Source organism: Dipodomys spectabilis, unplaced genomic scaffold (genome assembly GCF_019054845.1).
Source record: "Dipodomys spectabilis isolate Male_0828 unplaced genomic scaffold, ASM1905484v1 ptg000069l, whole genome shotgun sequence".
Lineage (NCBI taxonomy): Eukaryota > Metazoa > Chordata > Mammalia > Rodentia > Heteromyidae > Dipodomys > Dipodomys spectabilis.
In genome coordinates this window covers 24502441-24519478 of record NW_024870746.1, presented here as the reverse complement: position 1 = coordinate 24519478, position 17038 = coordinate 24502441, and the positions used below count along the sequence as shown (strand labels likewise).

The 17038-nt window shown below is 46.4% G+C and overlaps 1 protein-coding gene across 1 annotated transcript in view; it reads right to left on the bottom strand.

Annotated features, from left to right (window-relative positions):
• Positions 1-14565: 14565 nt before the first annotated feature.
• Lemd1 (LEM domain containing 1) overlaps positions 14566-17038 on the bottom strand; it is a 33148-nt gene continuing 30675 nt past the window's right edge. The window contains 1 exon segment of the mRNA XM_042681918.1: positions 14566-14711. Coding sequence (XP_042537852.1) covers positions 14566-14711 — 146 coding nt within the window.

Genomic DNA, 17038 nt, shown 5'->3' with positions numbered 1-17038 from the left:
GGAGTTCAGCCAACAGGAGAGTACCACCCAGATTTCCTTTCCACAATTATCTGAGGAATACCTGCTACCATCTATGCCAGCACTGGGCTAGGTACAGGGAACCACGATGAAGGCAAAATCCTAGCAAGTAAATTAACAAGCAATTGGTTTCCACAGAGGATGGTGAGTTTTAGGAGCGGGGGAACTTGTCCTACTTAGAAGATTATCAAAATAGCCTGCAGATGAGCGGATGAGGACCTAAATTAGAGTCATGGACAAGAGAGTGTGAACTGCTCTTGCAAACCAATATATTCAAGACACCACCACGTGATTCGATTCTTAATTACAAGCAGAGTTGGAGTGGGAGGAACACAGATCATTAAAATCCAGAGATAACTTCAAATTCCAATTATACAGGCATTTCATGTTACTCCCACTTCCGGGGCTTGTGGATGGCTTTCTATCTTTATCTATTCACAAATAAAACGGTAAAGCATCGTGGTTAAGAGAAAAATGCTTCCAAGACCTAAATGTAAGTCATAGAGGAAAACATACATGCCTATAGGCTTGTGTCCTTGGATTAGGTGGTAGTTTCTCAAAAATGACTCTAGAAGCACAAATGACAAAAGGAAGAAAAGTAGGTTTGTGCTAGCATGTGTCAACCTAAATTACAATCAGAGAGAGAAAGACTCTCCAAAGCATAGTGATACTTATTCAAGAATGACAGGTCATTATAATGGGAATCATAGTAAACTAGCACATTGCAGAGTTTGAGGCAAGGGCTCAGGAAAATTTTAAAGGCAATAACAGAGAGATTTGCATAAACTACTTGGATACAAAGCTCATTGGTCCTGGAGACGGGAGGCAGAAGTTGGCTTCAGCTCATTGGATGAGGTACAGTTGCTGGGTAAGTATTCATCAAGAGCACCTTGTCTGTACTGTTACAATATTACACTGTGAGTTGTGCCACTTAGAACAAGGAGCTTACAGAAATCCGTGCATACATAAGGACTTGGGAATCATGGAATATGTGCATAACAGGAAGGAATCTCCCCTGGGCTGTTAGAAGATCTTTAGGAAAGAACTTCAGATATGCAGGCCTGAGCCTTTCCCCATTTAACTTTTTTTTCTCTCTCATTTTGTCTAGCTCTCACAAGAACATGGATAAATACTTCATTTCTTCTTATTGCCTAATGACATTCATTGTGTGGATATGCCACATTTTATTTATTCATTCATTAATTGATAGACAAGGTTTCCTTGTGAGTGATGATAAAGTTTTAAAGTTAAGTGTGGCAGAATTAAACAACTCAACCTGGTAAAAGCCATTGAATTAAATGGTTGAACGTATGGTAGATGAATTATATGCCTATATATGTATATATTATTAGGATTATATTAAAAAGAAGAACAAACCCCATGCATGTGCCTGTAGTCCCAGCTACCTGAGAGACTAAGGCAGACCATTTCAGTCTAGGTGTTCAGAGTCAGCCTGAGCAACATAGGAAAAGCTCATCTCTAAATGAGAGAGAGAGAGAAAAGAGAGAAAGGGAGAGAAAGAGGAGCAGCAGAAGAAGGATGAGGAGGAAGGAAGGCATGGAAAGAGGGAGGGGGGAAGGGAACAAGGAAGGAAAGAGGAAGGAAGAAGGAAAGAAGGCATGCAAGCAGGCAGAAAAGGACTTTTTATAAGACCTAGGCTTGCTGGGTGCTTGTGGCTCATGCCTATAATCCTAGCTACTCAGTAGGCTGAGATTTGAGGATCTAAGAACTCAAAGCCAGCCTAGGTAGGAAAGTCCATGAGACTCTTATCTCCAATTAACCCATGAGAAAATCATAAGTGGTTCTGTGGCTCAAAGTGATAGAGCATTAGCCTTGAGCAAAAGAGCTCAGGGACAGTGCCTAGGACCTAAGTTCAAGCCCCATGACCAACAACAACAACAACAAAAGGACCTAGGCTTTCCCATGGGGTAGGTGTGGGTTTGTCTCTGTAATGGCTAATCTTGTCAAGGTGCTTGGATTGAGATGCACCTGACAGAGTAGTGAAGCATACCTCTGGTGTGATTATAAGGGCATTTCCAAATCACAAACACTCTGATCTAAGTCAACAGATTCACGTTGATAGAACTGATTTTTATGAATCCACAAAAGTTATTGGTAGTGAAAAGGAGGAGGTGGGCCGGGGTTGGAAGAAGTGGGTCTTTGGGATGGTGTCTGTTGGAATGGGTCCGATCTTGCCCTGGCCTCTTCCTGCGTCCCATTTTCTCTGCTTCCCATCAAAGGAAATGTGAACTACTCTGCCCCCACCCGCCCCCACCACGATGGATGGGCTCCTCTAAGCTGTGGGTCCAGGAAGTCTTTCCTCCTTTCATCTGCTTTTGTAGATTATTTGGTCATACACATGAGGACATGGAATACAAATCCAGTTCACCATTCAGACAAATTAACTTTTTGGTCTAAGTTTCTTCCTCTGTAAAGGAAGGATTATCACGGTTTGTATTTCGCAGGATTGCTGAGGGAATGAAATGCACATCAAGTACTTAGCACAATTCTAGGCATATTATGAGCTTTTAATTAGGATTACTTATACTTCTAGAGTTGGGTGGATATCAACTTTTGTGTGTGATCACTGGCCATTCTTTTTTTATTATTATTATTGTGAAAATACTGTACAGAGGAGTTACAATTACATGGGCAAGTCACTGGCCATTCTTAATTCTAGCACCTGCAGTTATACAAAGGGTCTTCTGAAAATCCTCCTAGGAAGTTAAAACTGTGTAATCCATAGAGAAGAAACACCTTCAATTGTCCAAACAATAAGTCCCCAAACTGGAGACTCCAAACAGGGAATGTGGCTGAGTGGTGGAGTACTTGTCTAGCATGCATGAGGCCCTGAGTTCAGTTCCTCATTACCCTATCAGCAAAAAACATAATTTTTTTTTTGGTCAGTCGTGGGGCCTGAACTCTGGGCCTGGGCGCTGTACCTCAACTCTTCAGCTCAAGGCTAGCATTCTACCACTTGAGCCACAGTGCCAATTCTGTTTTTTTCTACTTATGTGGTACTGAGGAATCAATCCCTGGGGCCTCATGCATGTGAGGCAAGCACTCTATCACTGAGCCACCTTCCCAGCCCCAGATAAATTTTTTATTTTTAAAAAATTTTTTTTTTTTTGGGTCCGGTCGTGGGCCTGAACTCTGGGCCTGAACTCTGGGCCTGGGCGCTGTCCCTCAGCTCTTCAGCTCAAGGCTAGCGCTCTACCACTTGAGCCACAGTGCCACTTCCGGCTTTTTTCTTTTTGCTTATGTGGTGCTGAGGAATCGAACCCAGGGCCTCAGGCATGCAAGGCAAGTGCTCTACCACTGAGCCACCTTCCCAGCCCCGCCCCAGATAAATTTTTAAAAAATTACTAAAATAATTAACAATCCCAAACAATAGTCAACAGATATTCTAAATTTAACATCAGTTAAAGTTTTCGCAGCAAACTTAATAGGGGTATTTATATTAAATGCACTTTTTTTTGGTGCCAGTCTTAGGGCTTGAACTCAGGGCCTGGGCACTGTCCCTGAGCTTCTTTTGCTCAAGGCTAGTGTTCTACCACTTGAGTCATAGCTCTACTTCCAGCGTTTTGGTGGTTAATTGGCACTAAGAGTCTCATAGACTTTTCTACCCAGGCTGGCTTTGAACCACAATCCTAGATCTCAGGTATTGCTGATACCTGGCTTTAGTGAACATTCTTCTTAAGCTGTCTCAGGTATATATGGGATTCCCTAAAACTCCCCATAACTGGGACCAAAGCAGCCAGGAAATGTTCTGTCATAATTTTTATACCTTCCATGTAAGCATGGTTTTCTATCATTTAAACGTGAGCAGTGAAAATTAAATACCTGTATTTACATATAAAATAAGTTATACAGAGCAAGCATAATTGCTCATGAGCACATGAAAAGGCTTGTTAACTAGTTTGATTGGGCATGCATATAAAAAAATCTTGAACAGAAATTATCTTGCACAGCAAATTTTGAAATTTCTGATTCTTCTAACCCTCTTGTCAGCTCAAATGGAGAATTATGCATATGAAAGACCAGCCATGGGCCAGAGCCCTTGCTCTCTGAGTCTAGTATCAGATGGTTTTCCTTAGCTGGGTGCCAGTGGCTCACACCTGAATTCCTAGTTACTCAGGATGCTGAGATCTGAAGATCCTGGTTAAAAACCAGCTCAGGCAGGAATGTCTGTGAGACTCTTGGATGTCTGTGAGACTCTTTTTTTTTTCTAAACTTTTTATTTATTTTTTATTGTGAAAATACTGTACAGAGAGGTTACAATTACATGGGCAAGATAATGAGTACATTTCTTATCAAGCATTGTTGCCTCCTCCTTTGTTTCCCCTTCCCATCCCTTCCCATACTCCCCCCGCCCCCTCAATTTCCCCCCCCCCCCCCCCCGGTCTTTGAGACTCTTATCTCCAATTAACTACCAAAATTATCTGAAAGTATAGCTGTGGCTCAAGAAGTAGAATGCTAGCCTTGAGTAAAAGAAGTTTAGGACAGGCCCTGAATTCAAGCCCCAGAACTGCTACACCCCCCCCCCCCAAAAAAAAGAATCAAAAAAGGTTCTCTTTGTCACAAAGCCTCAGTAATTCTTGGCCTGGCTCACAATGTCAAAGAAAATATCATGCTCTCTACTCTGAGCTCAATCCTTTGAAAGCTTTTAAAGTGAAATTCACTAAGGCAAGGCATTTTCAACCTTGATTGTACACTGCTGCCTGGTTCCCTCCCCAGAAATGCTGGTACAGTTGATCTGAGGTGCAACCAAGAGTGCATCATCAACAGTTCTCAGGTAGCCAGGCACCTGTGGGGCTCACGCCTGTTATCCTGGATGAAATCTGAGGATCATGGTTCAAAGCCAGCTCAGGCAGGAAAGCCAGTGAAACCCTTATCTCCAATAAGAAGTGAAACTGTAGCTCAAGTGTAGAGCTCTAGACTTGAGCAAAATAGCTCAGAGACAGCACTCAGGCGCTGAGTTCAAGCCCCACTATTGGTATACATGCATGCTTGCACTCATGCGCGCGCACACACACACACACACACACACACACACACACACACACACATGCACGCACGCATGCGCACACACACACACAGAGTTGGGCTGAAGAATGAGATGTAGGGATTCAGTGTGGACTCAGCAGAGCCTTTCACTCAAATGTGCTGCAGAGGAAATGCCTAGATATCTTTACCTAGCTGGTCAGGTCAGATTTTCCCATCAGCTGCTGAGCCCTTCAAACCAAGAGGGAGAATGTTTCCTTCCTTAGTAGGACCAAGGCAGCCCTGCAGAGATCTTGAATGGTAGGCACCCGCCAGACAGATCAGAACAACGAACCCGGGCTCCGAGCCAGACAGCACAAGGCCCGCCAGTTGCTTGACCAGTTTAATTATTATGGGTACACAATGTACCAGTGCAGCAGTTTCTGTAACCTGATCTCTGAGGGACCAGCTCTCCTCTCATCCTGCCTGGTGGCCCCAACAGTAGACAGCTGATTAAGCATGATTCTCCCCCCCTCCCCCATCTGCCTCCTGTCTAGCTCTAAGAGAGCAAAGGGTAGCAAAGTCCAAAAACTTGTGAAGAGATTCTGTGTCATTTTGAAAACAGACAAGAAGGGCATCACAGGGTGATGTTGGAAGCCTGGCCAGGAGCTACAGAGGCAAATGGCCGCATGGGTTTTGTTGGTGGGGTGGGAGGTGGGGGGTAGGGAGGTGGGGGAGTGGAAGGGTGTTCCTTATTGTTTGCAAACATCGAACTACTAAATCACCTTGCCCATCAGATTATAGGGACAAAAAGCAAAATTTTAATATTCTAGTTTTAGTCCATGGGTTAAAGTTCATGTGTGTGTGTGTGTGTGTGTGTGTGTGTGTGTGTGTGTGTGTGTGTGTGCGCGTACGCGCGTGCGTGCGTGCGTGTGTGTGTGTGTGTGTGTGTGTGTGTGTATGTGTGTGTGTGTATGCTGGTATTATGGCTTGAACTTAGGGCCAAGGTATTCTCTCTTAGCTTTTTCATTGGTGCTCTACCACTTGAGCAGTTGGTTTTGCTTTGTTTTTCAGTGGTTAATTGGACATAAGAATTTCCTGCTGGGACTGCCTTTGAACCATGATACTTAGATCTTAGACTTCTGGGTAACTATGATTAAAGGTGTAAGCCATTGGTGCCCAGCTACTCTGGACAAGATTTTTGCTTGGTTTTGTGCCAGTCCTGTGACTTGAACTCAGGGCCTGGGCACTGTCCCTGAGCTTTTGTGCTCAAAGCTAGCATTCTACCACTTGAGCCACAGATCCATTTCTACCTTTTTGCTGGTTAACTGGAGATAAGAGTTTCTTGGATTTTTCCTGCCTAGGCCATCCTCCGATCTCAGCCGCCTGAGTAGCTAAGATTACAGGTGTGAACCGCTGGTGCCAGGCTAGCTGAACAAGTATTAATCAACTGTGCATGTGCCTGCTACTCCTAATACTTCATGAGCATATTGTGGAAGTGATACCATGTCTTTGTATCCCCACTCCTCCCCCAGTGCCTGGTGCTTAATAGATCCTGTACAAATTCCAACGTGATGCCGCACAGTTAGATGGGAAATTGCTACACCATTCAAAGAGGCAAAGTGTGATTATCAAAAGCAAGAGCAAACAAACCAAAAAACAAAGCCTGCCAGCTGAATGATGTGTTCTGGGCAAAAGATACACTGGGCACAGATATGGTCAGAGAGAAGGATTCACTAACAATGACCACATCGTGTCACCATGCAGGGGTTTCTGGGGATGCACTTCTGTTTATCAGAGCCATACTCTGCTTCCTTACTTTGGAAGTACCCTAGTACACCAAAGAGAATCTCTCGGTGTATGACTTCTTACAAACAGGAGAGATGCAGGCTAATTGAAGAAGCCTGCCCCCAGGAAATGTCCAGGACTGAGCATTTCCAATCCTGGCTTCGATATAAAAGACAGCAGAAGCCAGGCACTGGTGGCTGTAATCTAGCTACTCAGGAAGCTGAGATCTGAGGATTGTGGTTCAAAGCCAGTGTAGGCAGCAAAGTCCGGAAGACTCCTGTCTCCAATTAACCATCAAAAAACAAAAGTGAAGCTGTGGCTTCAGTGGTAGAGCACTAGCCTTGAGCAAGAAAACAAAAGAACAAACAAAAAAGCCCAGACGTAGCACCCAGGCCCTGAATTCAAGCCCCAGGACTACGACAAAAAATAAAAATAAAAGGCAGCAGCCCTGCAGCAGATGAGTGATGAGTTCCCTACACCTCTCCACATGGAATACTTCTGCAACAGTGTCCTTTAAAGAAAGCGGGCAGTGGGGGGGGGGGGGGGAAGATGGGAAGGGGAGGGAAGGGGAAAACAAAGGAGGCAACAATGCTTGATAAGAAATGCACTCATTACCTTGCCCCTCTGTATGGTATTTTCACAATAAATCTTAAAAAATAAAAATTAATTAATTAATTTAAAAAAGAAAGCTGGCAGCAACCCCAGAGTGCTGTGCATGTGCTCACCAAGCACCAGGGTTGTGAGTGAAATACAGTTCAGGTGGCCCCTAGAATCTAATGATGCTGCTGCCCAGGTAAAGGAAAATACACTACTGTGAACTCACCTACTGAGATGTCTTCCACACTTGTCAAAAATCAAGGCGTATACACGATCTTGGCTGACTTCTAAATATGGTGGGGAGGCTGGACTTAGGGCGCAGTAAACAGGCTGATTGGTCTTAAAACAGAAATCAAGCCAGGTGTTGGTGGCTCATGCCTAGAATCCTAGCTATTAGGAGGCTGAGATCTGAGGATTGCGATTTGAAGCCAACTTGGACAAGAAAGTCTATGAGACTCTTATCTCCAATTAACCAGCAAAAAGCCAGAAGTGGAACTGTGGTTCAAGTGGTAGAGTATCAGCTTTGAGCAAAAACAAAAAAACTAAGGGAGAATGATCTGGTCCTGAGTTAAAAAAACAACAACAAAAACAAACAGAAAAAAAGTGTGAAGTGTGATGGAACACTAAGGATTTTATTAGATCTATATTAAGAAAATAAGCCTGGTGCCAGTGGTTCAAGCCTGTAATCCTAGCTACTCAGAAGTCTGAGATCTGAGGGACATGGTTCAAAGCCAGCCCGGGCAGTAAAGGCTAACAGATTCTTTTTTTTTTGGGGGGGGGTCCGGTCGTGGGGCCTGAACTCTGGGCCTGGGTGCTGTCCCTCAGCTCTTCAGCTCAAGGCTAGCACTCTACCACTTGAGCCACAGTGCCACTTCCAGCTTTTTTCTTTTTGGTTATGTGGTGCTGAGGAATGGAACCCAGGGCCTCATGCATGCAAGGCAAGCACTCTACCACTGAGCCATCTTCCTAGCCCCAAGGCTAACAGATTCTTATCTCCAAATAACCACCAGAAAACTGGAAATGGAGCTGTGGCTCAATGTGGTAGAGCCCTAGCCTTGAGAAGAAAGTCTCAGGAATAGTGCCCAGGGCCTGAGTTCAAGTCCCATAACTGACCAAAAGAAAGAAGGAAGGGAGGGAGGGTGGGAAGAAAGAGCGAGAAGGAAGGAAGGAAGGAAGGAAGGAAGGAAGGAAGGAAGGAAGAAAGGAAGGAAGGAAGGAAGGGAGAGAAATATATAGAAAGGAAGGAAGAAAGAAAAAGAAAGAAAGAAAGGAAGGAAGAGAGGGAGGGAGGGAGGAAGAAAGGAAGAAAGCTAGTTGAGAGAATAATGATAATTACAGATAGAATTTTTTTTTTTTTTTTTGGGTCCAGTCGTGGGGCCTGAACTCTGGGCCTGGGCGCTGTCCCTCAGCTCTTCAGCTCAAGGCTAGCGCTCTACCACTTGAGCCACAGCGCCACTTCCAGCTTTTTGCTTATGTGGTGCTGAGGAATCGAACCCAGGGCCTCATGCATTACAAGGCAAGCGCTCTACCACTGAGCCACCTTCCCAGCCCCCAGATAGAATTCTTGAGGTGAAGTGATGTCCTCTACTGGGAAACGCAACTCTGCTCCCAGGGCGGGTTCTGAGTGAATATTCCCTGCTGGTTTTGGCCCTGTCTGGATGGACTGATGGGCACATGTGTAGGAGAGTGGGACATTTATCCAGGTACAGTTTGTCTTGGCCACAACCTATTATTAAGGAAGAAGTGTGGGGTGGGTTGTTGGAAGAAGAAAACTAGGTAATACTGATTGTCTGTTGACCCAGAAATATAATACTTCAAGTCCTGCAAACAAATTGTTAACTGTGGGTTATTTTGTTTCTTTTGTGTGTGTGTGGTGGGGGTGGGGGTTGGAACTCAGGGTCTGGGTGCTGTCCCTGAGCTTTTGTGCTCAAGACTAGTGCTCTACCACTTGAGCCACAACTCCACATCCAGCTTTTTTGGTGATTGATTGGAGATAAGAGTCTCAGGGACTTTTCCTGCCCAGGCTGGCTTCCAATAGTGATCCTCAGATCTCAGCCTCCTGAGTTAGTTTCTTGGTAAATTTTTGAATTAGCAACTTATTTAAAGATTTCACATTTGTGAATTTATGTTTCATATATGCAGATTTTTTTAAAACTTGTTCTGAAAAACAATCCTACCCACATTTCCACAGGGAAGTCTTGGCAAGACAGGGACCTGCTACCTCCTGGAATCCTGCACATAGCAGGGTCCTGGGCATGCTCCTTCATCTGCCCCACCTGCCAGGCCTCCATGGGTACTTCTGTTTGAGGCCCTCCATGATATCAGCAAATGTGAGAGGTACTCGGTTGTTGTTTGACTCCTTAATATTATGATAAAGTCTATCTGTGTCCATGTCCTGGGGCTTGAACAGGGTCTGGGCATTGTCCCTGAGTTTTTTTGCTGGAGGCTAGCATGGGACCACTTGAGTCACAGATCTACTTCTGGGTTTTGATGCTTAATTGGAGATATGAGTCTCACAGACTTTTCTGCTCAGCGTAGCTTTGAACTGTGATCCTCGATCTCAGCCTTCTCTGAGATTACAGGCATGAGCCACTGGCACTGGCTTGATGAAGTCTATACAACATGAACTTTATCGTTTTCACAGAGTTTAGGCACGGGGCTCAGCAGTACGAAGCACAGCTGTCCCATTTAACACTGGATCCCCATCCTCCCTCTCCTCGTAATCCCTGGCCGCTACCCTTCTCCTTTCTACATCTTGGCCTTTGACCCTGCTGGGTCCCCATCATTCTTATCAGCATAGTGTCTCCAGGGCTTCACACACTCATGGAACAGATGAGGAAACTGAGGCGGGGGGGGGGGGGAGGCTGGAGTGGTGTACCCCAAGAGAGCTGTGAGGATTAGCCCCGGGTCTCCTGACTCCCTCACACTGCTCTTCTCAAATCCTGGAAAGGTGCTTGCTCTTCCCCTCCTGTGTCCCCCACGCATCTGAGGGGTACAAAGTGCCACTCTGCTTTGTTTCTTGACTCAGGACCTGGTCCTCTTTAGATTGCTTACTCCGGGGAGGGGGGGGGAGGGGGAGCTTTCTCACTTGCACCACACACTCAGTCCAGCTTTGTGTTGAGTATGCTGGAGATGGACTCCTGGACTTTTCTAACCTGGCTGGCCTCAAACTATGATCCTCTGGATCTCGGCCTGTTGATAGCCAATACTGGCTAATAGTGCCGGTCAATATCAGTCTTGGAAAGTGATAAAACTACCCTGGCGATGAAATCAGCAATGTCCAAAAGGAAGCCATCTCTAAGGGGCCAATAATAATAATAAAATCCGAAACAAAAAAACCCTCAAAAACATCATAAATATGTATGTATGCATAGACACACATACATATATATGCAAACTCCTGTTACCTCCAAATATTTCCCGCTAATCCTTAAACTCCAAAGCGATTTTTAACAATGGCTCTCTAGGAATGGAGCTGTCACTCCATTCCTGGTTGCCAGGAAATGATGAGAGATGTGATTTGTGAGGCGGCAGCCAGCGTACCTAGAATAGCCTCCTGGCGGCCGGCTTGGCAGAGAGGGGTTCATTAGGCAGGGCTGTGTTAGGGGACGCCCACAAGGGGAAACCAGGCATCCTGCAGAGCCGGGCTGGGGATCTCAGAACCCAGCTGTCTGCCCTCCACCAACATCCCCCCCTCCAGCCCATGTTGCCTCCCGCCCTCTCACCTGCTTTGCCAACATGATGTAGACAAAAGGGACTGAGATCTGTGCCAGGGACCAGCAGCCCTTGTCCCAGGCCCATTGCTTCTTGAACCAGCTCCTTCAAAGTCAGTGCTCTTTGGAGCAAGCTAAACAGGAGTTTGCGGGAATCCTCTCCCACCCTCCCCCTCCCCTTTTTTTTTTTGTCAGTCCTAGGGCTTGGGCTCAGGTCTGGGTGCTCCTCTGTCCCTAGGCTCTTCAGCTCAAGGTGAGCACTCTACCACTTGAGCCACAGCGCCACTTTAGGTTTCCTGGTGGCTTATTGGAAATAAACCTTTCCCGGGCTGGATTTGAATCATGATCCTCAGATCTCAGCCTCCTGACTAGCTAGGATTACAGGTGTGAGCTGCTGATGTCAGGCTGGTTTTGATTTTTATACAGTGCTGGGGATTGAGCCTACAGCCTCCTGCTTTCATACATGCTAGGTGAGCACTCTACCACTGAGCCACAACCCCAGCCCCTGGACAAGAATTTTCCTTACAGGGCAGATGGGGGAGATGGTGATGGAAGAAGGGGAGGGGAAAGCAAGAAAAGAGAGCACCCCAAACATCAATAACCCTTTTACTTGCATGTCAGAATGATTGTCCAACTGCTATAGATATGAACAATGTGGTCTAGCACTTCTCTATTTATGACTGTGGTCAAGAAAATAACTTGGTTCTTAACCAATTATTTTTAAGAGGTGGTAGCACAGTGTTTCTGTGAATGTTGAAAAACAAAAGTAGAGCTTTGAAGAATGCCTTCCATCTGCCAGTCTGCACACTGGCTGCGTAGAGATGTAAACAGCACGCCAGCAGTTGAATAATAGGCCATGTGTCCCACATGGAGAGCAGGGCGGTGGGATTCAGTGTACCTCAGAAACAAGCAATTAGCTGCGCTCTGCTTCTTAGCCAGTGCTTCCATAGCCCTGCGGGGGATGAAGATGGCGATCACACCTTCCCAGGTGGCAGGTCTAACCCCAAGGTAAATAGTGACAGTCATAAGTGCCAAAGGTGTCCTGGAAGTCAGGGCCTGGGAAAAGTGTGCGGACTGCCAGGGAGGAGAAATGGGAATACTTTTCAAACCGCATATCCATCTTAAGGACAGTTCCCTTCACAGGGATGAACAGGCAAAATCCAAGTGCAAACCTTTGCCTAACCTAGGGAGCTGCTTCCATCACACGGCTCTGGAGACCTTCCAAGAGGTCAGCCCTGCCTGCTTTTCCAGCCCCACCCCTTAGTCCTCCTCTCCTCTCCCTCCTTCCTCCCTTCTTCCCCCTCCCTCCCTCTCTTTCTCTCTCTCTCCTCTTTCCCTCTCTTCCCTCCCGATCTCCCCTTCCCAGGATCAGGCTTGCAGATACCAAGCTTGTTCTCTGCCTGGCAAACTTCCTTTAGCCCAGGCCACTTCCTCTTCCTGCTTTGGACACAACCCCACTCATCCGTCAGGCTCAGCTCTGACCATTCCCTGGCCTGCTCCCAGCACCCTAGGTGGCTGTCCCCAGGGCAGCATGGACCACCATCAAAAGGATGTCACACCCCATGTCTGCTGGCTTCGCCATCCCCTCCCACAACAGGATGGGGCATTCCTGGAGAGCGATTTTGGCATTTTATTGTGACTGCACAGGGATTACTCAGTGGATTGTTGAATTTGCCTTGAGTATGTTCCTTTAAGACAACCCCCCCACACCCCTCTCCCCCAGCTATTCCCCAGGTCTTCCCACTGGTCCTCTGGCTAGAGTCTTAGGAATGCCTATGAAGTGTGTGTGTGTGAGAAAACTCAGGGCCTGAGCCCTATCCCTGAGCATTTTTGTTCAAGGCTAGCACTCTGCCACTTGAGCCATAGCTCTGCTTCCAGCTTTTTGGTGGTTAATTAGAGATGAGTCTCACAGACTTTCCTTTTTCGAACTCTGATGATCCTCATATCTCAGTCTCTTAAGCAGCTAGGATTACGGACTTGAGCCACTGTCACCTAGCAGTAGCTTAAGACCAAAGTGCTTTCCTGTCTCATGAACCATGGTGTTTCTGACTCCACTTTACTCTGCCAGTACTGGGGCTTGAACTCAGGGCCTGGACTCTGACATTCTACTTTTTTTTTTTTTTTTAAAGACTGGTGATCTACTACTTGAGCTCTATTCCTGGCTTTTTGGTGGTTAATTGGAGATGAGTGTCCCAGATTTTTCTGCCAGATCCTCAGATCTCAACCTCCTGAGCAGCTGGGATTACAAGCTATGTAGCCCAGACTGGCCTCTCTCTTCTTGCTATGTAGCCCAGGCTAGCCTAGAACTCACAGTCCTGCTGGGGTTGTAGGCATATACCAGCATGCCCAGATTCTTCAAATTCTTTGTCTCCCTAAGTGATCTATTTTATGTCGATTTTCAGAAGTTGCAACCCAAGCTCAGAGAGGCCAAGTAATTCACCTAAGGCCACACAGGCAACCAAGATCAGCTGGCTTTGCAGCTCTCCTTGAGCAAGCCTCAATGCTTTAGAGACTCACTGTCAGAGATAAATATACAATTTTATTCTATGATGTTGAACATTTCTTTGTGTTTGCTAAATTAGACACATTCCTCTTCGTCTCCTCCCTCCCCAACACGCACCCCCAATGCTGGAATGGCACCCAGAGCCTGTGCATGCTGGATAAGCAGTCTACTGCTGAGCGACCTACCAGCCCTGCCCTCCTCCCAGGCAGACTGGGCACCAGTAGCTCAGCCAGGAGGCTGAGATCTGAGGATTGTGTTTCAAATCAACCTTGAACAGGAAAGTCCACGAGACTTTATCTCCAATGGACCACCAGAAGACTGGAAGTGGCGCTGTGGCCCAAAGTGGTAGAGTGATAGCTTTAAGCCAAAAAAGCTCAGGGACAGAGGAGTCCAGGCCCTGAGTTCAAGCCCCATGACCTACCAAAGGAAAAAAAAAAGTGAACTAAAGAGAAAGAAATTAAGAGGGGGGGTGGAGGAAGGAAGGAAGGAAGGAAGTGAGGAGGGAGGGAGGGCAGGAGGAAGGGAGGGAGGAAGGGAGGGAAGGAAGTAAGACAGACAGGCAGACTAGATCTTTAGAAATCTATTCCTAGGCAGGTGTGTGCCAGCACTCTGGATTCTGAGATGGGAGGATCACAAGTTCAAGGCCAGCCTGGGTATACAGCAAGACTCTGTCTCAAAAACAAAAACAAACACTTCTCTTGTGTGGTAGTGCCTGTAATGATGGTTTGTATGACTCAGGGGGGTCCCTAACAACCACATGTTCACACAGCTGTCCGGCTCTCTTCGTTGCTCTTCTCTCTGGTGGAGTGCACCCGTGGGAGCTCAGCGAGAGGCGAGGGAAGGCTGCCTGGCTAAGGCTGGGCCTGGCTGCTCCAGGGTAAGCCTGTGGTTTCTTCCAGTCTCTGGGGGGCTCCCTGGGGCTGTCGCTCAAACACAAGCACATGGCTTTGCCCCTTGGGTCCCCTAAGCCAAGACTGGCCTGTTTTCAACAGTTATGTAGACAAATACGACGATGATGAAAATGCCAAGGACCGCGAGCCCCAGGCCCCATGAAAACTTCTCCTCAATGCCCTTGGCCACCGCCCACGAGTCTTGCGTATGGATGGCACCTACTGATGGCGTGGCAGACCTGTGAAAATATTGGTGGCTCTTAGGATTGTATAGTTACTCCCCAGCACCCCTTAAACTAAGTGTGGGCCCCTCCAGATCTAAAGGTACCTCAATGATGGGGTTTCAGTGGCCCTTCAACTCACTCCAAACCTAACCAAATTTCAACAGGCATCAGCGGTGCAAAAGCCCTGCGGTCCCCCAGAACGTTCACTTACAACTTACCACTTGGGTGACACTGCTCACAGCTGGCATGAAGCCTGGCTTGGGGACATTCAAGAACCCCAGGTCCCCAATGGGAGGCTATACCAATGGATGGGTGTCTTCTCTCTTTAACTTGTTTGTTTAAAATTTCTTGCCACTTAGGGCTGGGAAGGTGGCTCAGTGGTAGAGTGCTTGCCTTGCATGCATGAGGCCCTGGGTTCGATTCCCCAGCACCACATAAGCAAAAAGAAAAAAAGCCAGAAGTGGCGCTGTGGCTCAAGTGGTAGAGCGCTAGCCTTGAGCTGAAGAGCTGAGGGACAGTGCCCAGGCCCAGAGTTCAGGCCCACGACCGAACCCAAAAAAAGAAAAAAAAAAATTTCTTGCCACTTAAGCTGAGTGCCAGTGGCTCATGCCTGGAATCTTAGCTGTTAAAGAGGCTGAGATCTGGAGGATCCTGGTTCAAAGCTAGCCTGGACAGAAAAGTCTTTGAGACTCTATCTTCACGATAACCCGCAAAAAGCAGGGATGGAAATGTAGCTCAAGTAGTAGAACACCAGCTGAACCAGCACGCTGAAAATAAACTGACAGTTGAATGGCATTTCAAAAAAGAATATAGGGCTTTTTCTCCCTCCCCTTTAGAATTGGGGATTCAGTTCAGGGTCTAGCACTTTCTAGACAGGCACACTACAACTTGAATCGTACACCTTAATTCTTTTGCTGTTAGTATGTTTTAATTAATTTTTAAATTATCATTAAGCAATTGTACAGAAGAGTTTTAATAGATTTTAGTTTTGTTTAGTTTTTTTTTTTAATAGAGTCTTATGCTAACTTTGTCCTGGCTGGCTTAATCCCCTGATTCTCCTACCTCTGCCTCCTGAGTAGCTGGGCTTACAGGTATGAACCACCACACTCATGCTACCTGCTGGATTGATTGTAGTGAGAACTTGTGCTATAATCTTGCAAAAATCTGCTAGCGTTTACTTTAAAGTGAGGGAACTTTCTGGAAAGTTTCACTTTTTTTTCCTTCAGTGCTAGAGATCAACCCAGGGTCTCCTGGTCTACCACTAAGACTCACTCTCAAATCCTAGATTTATTTTCTGGCTAAGAAAAATGATCTGCCTTGCTCTTATTGAACTGGGAATCTTTTATCTGTTGGGTCATAGTGGGGCAAAGAGCCAGGCCAGATGCTGTTATCACTCCATTTCCCTTTCAAGATATCCTTCCAAGACACGAGGGCAAACGTGTTTCCAGTCCACTACTAGTCAGGTCCTGGCTTCTGTTCTCAGTTCTGAGACTTCTGGCATTCCCCCCTCCCCTGCCTCCCACCATCTCGCAGAGACATCAGCGACCACAGAAAGCTGCTTGTCTGTTTGAAATGAGGTAGCAATGCAGATCTTTCACCTTTCTTAACTTTTAGGCTCACCCACCCACCCACACACACGGAAATCTGAATAATGAGATTCCTCCTATTCCCCTCCCCCAAAGTTCCGGAACGTATCTTGTGTGCTGAGCAGGATGCACCTGATTGGACTGGCAGGCATCTGAGTCAGACAACGCATGTCCACAGCTCTTGCTTTACTGAAATAAGTCTTGAGTCTCTGATAAACAGAAAGAAAACATCAACAGAAATTTGTTTCCAATGTCTTGTACAAAGCATCTTGGCCTTTATTCTAGGAGGAAAGAAAAAAGCACGATTGATTTTAAAAAATCTTATACGTGTGCTGGTAGTGGGGCTTGAACTGGGCCTAGGTGCTGTCCCTCAGCTTTTACACTCAAGGCTGGTGCTCTACCACTTGAGCCACAACTTCACTTGCAGCTTTTTGATGGCTCATGGGAGATAAGTCTCACAGATCTCAGCTTCCTGAGTAGCGAGGTTGACAGCCATGAGCCGCTGGTGCCTGGCCTTGATCAGTTTTTGACATATGAGGCAGTTTAATATCGCCCAACACAAACTTCCAGCTCACACTTCTTTGACAATTAGCAAACCTAGGGACAGCCCATGCAGTGAGTCACAGAACAAGAGCCACCCAAGGGTGACAAGTTCCCACTACCATCTTAAATACCCCACCATGATCCTAAATACCCGACCTGTTCCTAAACACCCCTCCGTGTTCTTAAATACATG